This window comes from Pinus tabuliformis, chromosome 4_1 (assembly GCF_031772625.1).
Source record: "Pinus tabuliformis cultivar Carrire ecotype Pingquan chromosome 4_1, CPIR1, whole genome shotgun sequence".
NCBI classification, from domain to species: Eukaryota; Viridiplantae; Streptophyta; class Pinopsida; order Pinales; family Pinaceae; genus Pinus; species Pinus tabuliformis.
This window is the reverse complement of record NC_142303.1, coordinates 960,656,022-960,659,565: the sequence shown is the minus strand read 5'-3', so window position 1 is coordinate 960,659,565 and position 3,544 is coordinate 960,656,022. Positions and strand designations below refer to the sequence as shown.

Below are 3,544 nucleotides of genomic sequence, written 5' to 3'. Positions count from 1 at the left end.
TAATTTTTTTTCATTTTTATTTATTTATTTATAAATATCAAAATAAATCAAAATTAATATAATAATCAAAATTAAAATCAATATTATACCTTATTAACATTATATAAAAAGATCACTAAAACATTATATCAACACAATATAAGATTCAATAGGTCTAAAAACCCTAAGCAAAATTTGCCAAGTAACACTTAAACATTTATCATTATTTGATATTTTAAATTATAAACTTAAATATAAACAAAGCTCAGATGTGCCATTCATAGTATAGTGTAAAATACACTTTATACTCCTGAGAAGTTGCACGATTTTTACATTCACAATAGTCTTCCCTAAAATAAATATTTTCACTGTAATTTTTATATGATAATTCAACACAGTACTACAGATCACTATCACAACAAGAAGATGGTGTAACCCATTTGTTTATCCTCAGCACCGATCTGACCTAGGCTTCTTGTATACTGCAAAACTTTCTCTCCCTGCCTCTCTGCAAATCTTGATTTCTGAGTAGTCTCTCAAATCCTCCAAGCTCATATACTGCTGTTTCACCATCCTGTTGAACTCACTGGCATTGTGGATCCAAATGTATGGCTGGCAACTCTCATCATAGAAGAAAGCAGCAGCGCCGTGGCTTCTGGAAGGAGCATATGACAAGTAGATCTTTCTGCAATCCAAGGTCTTTGTTTTGCCGGCTTTGACAGTGTAGGCCTTCTTGAGAATGGATCCCACTCTTACCTGCAAATCGATGGGTCTCTCTGTCAAATTCCTCACCTTCGTCTTCGACCCCCCGCTTATATACACACACATAAACGTCATATTGCACTACATGTAGATTATGGATACTCAACCAGATGCTGAAAAATCCCAGTCCGGTAGAGCCCAAGTGGAGAAAACAGATACCCAATTGAAGAGAGCAGAGAAAATGATTTCAAACCAGAAGAGTATCTATCTGAGAAAGCCCTGTGAAAGAAAGGGGCAGCCGCTCATATTTATCGCGAGATTGCCGTATGGTGTTGGTTGCTTTGCTTAGCCTGTGCTTGTAGCTGAAGCTTGACCGCCATGACAGTGGACTGTAAAAGGGATAAAGAGATTATACCGACCGACGATGACTAATTTGGACGGCCACCCGAAGACAAAAAGAAAGTTACCTGAATTGCTTTACAGACAAAAATGTTTGGAAAAAATTGCTTTATAATAAAAAAATCTTAGGTGGATGAAAACAATGTTTCGGTCAAAGTAAATTAGTGAATAACTTTGGAAAAGAGAAGCCACTTGATTTATTATAGTGCAATAATACACCTGGCTTTATTCTTTAAATTATGAAGGATTAATTGAGTGATTAGTCTTTGAGTTAAGGTATTCGGAAATAAATGTTATGCGAATAATATGGTAATCACTTTTTACATTATAAAGGATTAATTTACCCATTAGTGTTTGAGTATGGTGGTGGAATATAAATGTTATAAAAGGAATTTTTTTTATTTTATAAAGGATGGATTGAGTAATTAATATTCTAGTTATAGTGATGAGAAATATTACAATAAAGATTGACTAGGGATGAGCAGAGAGTCGAGGTGAGGTGAGGTGAAGACACCATTACTTCGAACAATGAATAAGGTTCATGCGTTTTATTGTTCTTTATTTATAATCACATGTGTTTCATTGCTTTTTATTTATAATCAGGGATGTTTTATCAGTTTAACTTGTTTGGGATATGAAGATCATTTTATTTGGTGATTTTCTTAGTGAATGAGTGTGTCACTCCATTTTCACACTCTTTTAATTAAGGATGGTTCTTGACTTTCTCTTCTTTTGATTCATGATGGAGCCTTCCTCTTTTTTATTATTTTCCTCTTATGATCAAGCATTCCCAAAGTCCCTATGTTTCTTCAAGGAAGTTTTGGTAGGTGAACTCTAATTTTTCCCTTCGTGAGTTGCACCAATGGCTTCGACACAACATTTTAGTTGGGTTAGTAGTTCCATGTTCTCCTCATGTCGTAGTTAGTCTTTCCCTTAGCTTCAACCTCTTTGTCTCCCTTCTTGTTTCATTTTCTCCTCCCTATAACAACGGTGACTATAAATAGAGTACAATGTCATCAAGGTAATGGTGATCAAGTTCTCAAGGGGGCTCTCGAGCACATTTTCAGGCTGAATCCTTAACTTGGTTATTTCCCCACTAGACTTCTCTAAGATACAACAAGAACTCAAGGTTGCTAAAGGTGAAGGGGTTCAGGAACGCGATATTCGTTCGAACTCAAATGTTTTTGCAAAGGTTGTGGCCTAGGTTCTAGACTTTGAGCATGCTTGTGGCCATCAATACTGGTATTTGCATACAATTGATTTGTATTGGTAAAATAAATACCTCCTAGACAAGGTGCTTCTTAAGAGAAATGATGTTAAGGACAAGATATTATGATGCTAGACAACATGCAACTATAAATTAAGTCTTTGGACAACATATTAACATGCATAGAGCCATGTTTAGCTTCAAACTCAAGTTCATGAATCCACAATAAAGATAGGCCACCCTCATTGAGGTGGATGCTTTTGTCTATTCCTAGTGTTATAATGTCTAGATAGCCATTGACTTCTTTTGTTTTTAATCTTTACAAGTATGTTAGTAAAAGGATGCTCTGTTTTGTTGATTTTTTAAATATCCACTAGTATATAATAAAAAACTCTGTTTATTTTGATTTAATTTTGCACTTAAAAACTCTTCACATAAAAGGTTTATTGTTTTTCCCATAGTATAATTTCTCTAATGGAAAACCAAATAACAACAATAACTTTATAATTATATAATTTATATGATTATTAATGAATCTAATTTTATAAGAAAAATAATGATAAAAAGTTAATGTTATAAAAGGAAAATCTCATTAACTATATAATGTTTTTATAAGAAATATATTTTTTCAATATATTTAATTTAAATAATATTATATTTATTTATTGTAAAAAAATAATTATAAAATGCTAGGGAATAATATTTTAATTTATTTAATTTAAATAGTATTATATTTATAATTTTATGAAAAATAAATGTTATAAAAAAGTTTATAGTTATTGCTAAAATGTTATTTGGTATGGAGAAATAATGTTTTAATGGTATCATGCATGTTTAAATATACAATGCTTTTTTAACAATGTGTGGTCACTTTTTTATGGATGTGTCTATTCATATTTTCTTTAATGTATTTCTTTTAAAAGATTTAGCTAAAACTTGAAGAAAGTATCTTTGAAAAATAATAATTATTATTATCTAATTTTAAGGTCACGGTGAAGCCGGACACCAATTTGGTATATGAGACCCCCTTGTTTGTAGGACAATGGACCCACCTCCACGCAACAATTTTTCAAATAAATTATAGATACTGCTTTACAAAATTTTACTAAAATTTTTGATATTATAAACTAATTTGAGATTAAATAAATTATTTTGAAATTTAAATTCAATATATATATAATTTAGATTTTATTATAATTATAATTTTTTATTAAATTTTTAATTAAAAAAATTTCATTCACTATATATATATATATA

The 3,544-nt window shown here is 30.7% G+C and overlaps 1 protein-coding gene across 1 annotated transcript; it reads right to left on the bottom strand.

Moving 5' to 3' along the window:
• Nucleotides 1-429: 429 nt before the first annotated feature.
• Nucleotides 430-816, bottom strand: LOC149179348 (uncharacterized). Its single transcript, XM_089422426.1, has one exon. It carries the CDS (start codon nucleotides 814-816, stop codon nucleotides 430-432), a length of 387 nt encoding a protein of 128 aa, XP_089278552.1.
• Between the last annotated feature and the right edge of the window lie 2,728 nt (nucleotides 817-3,544).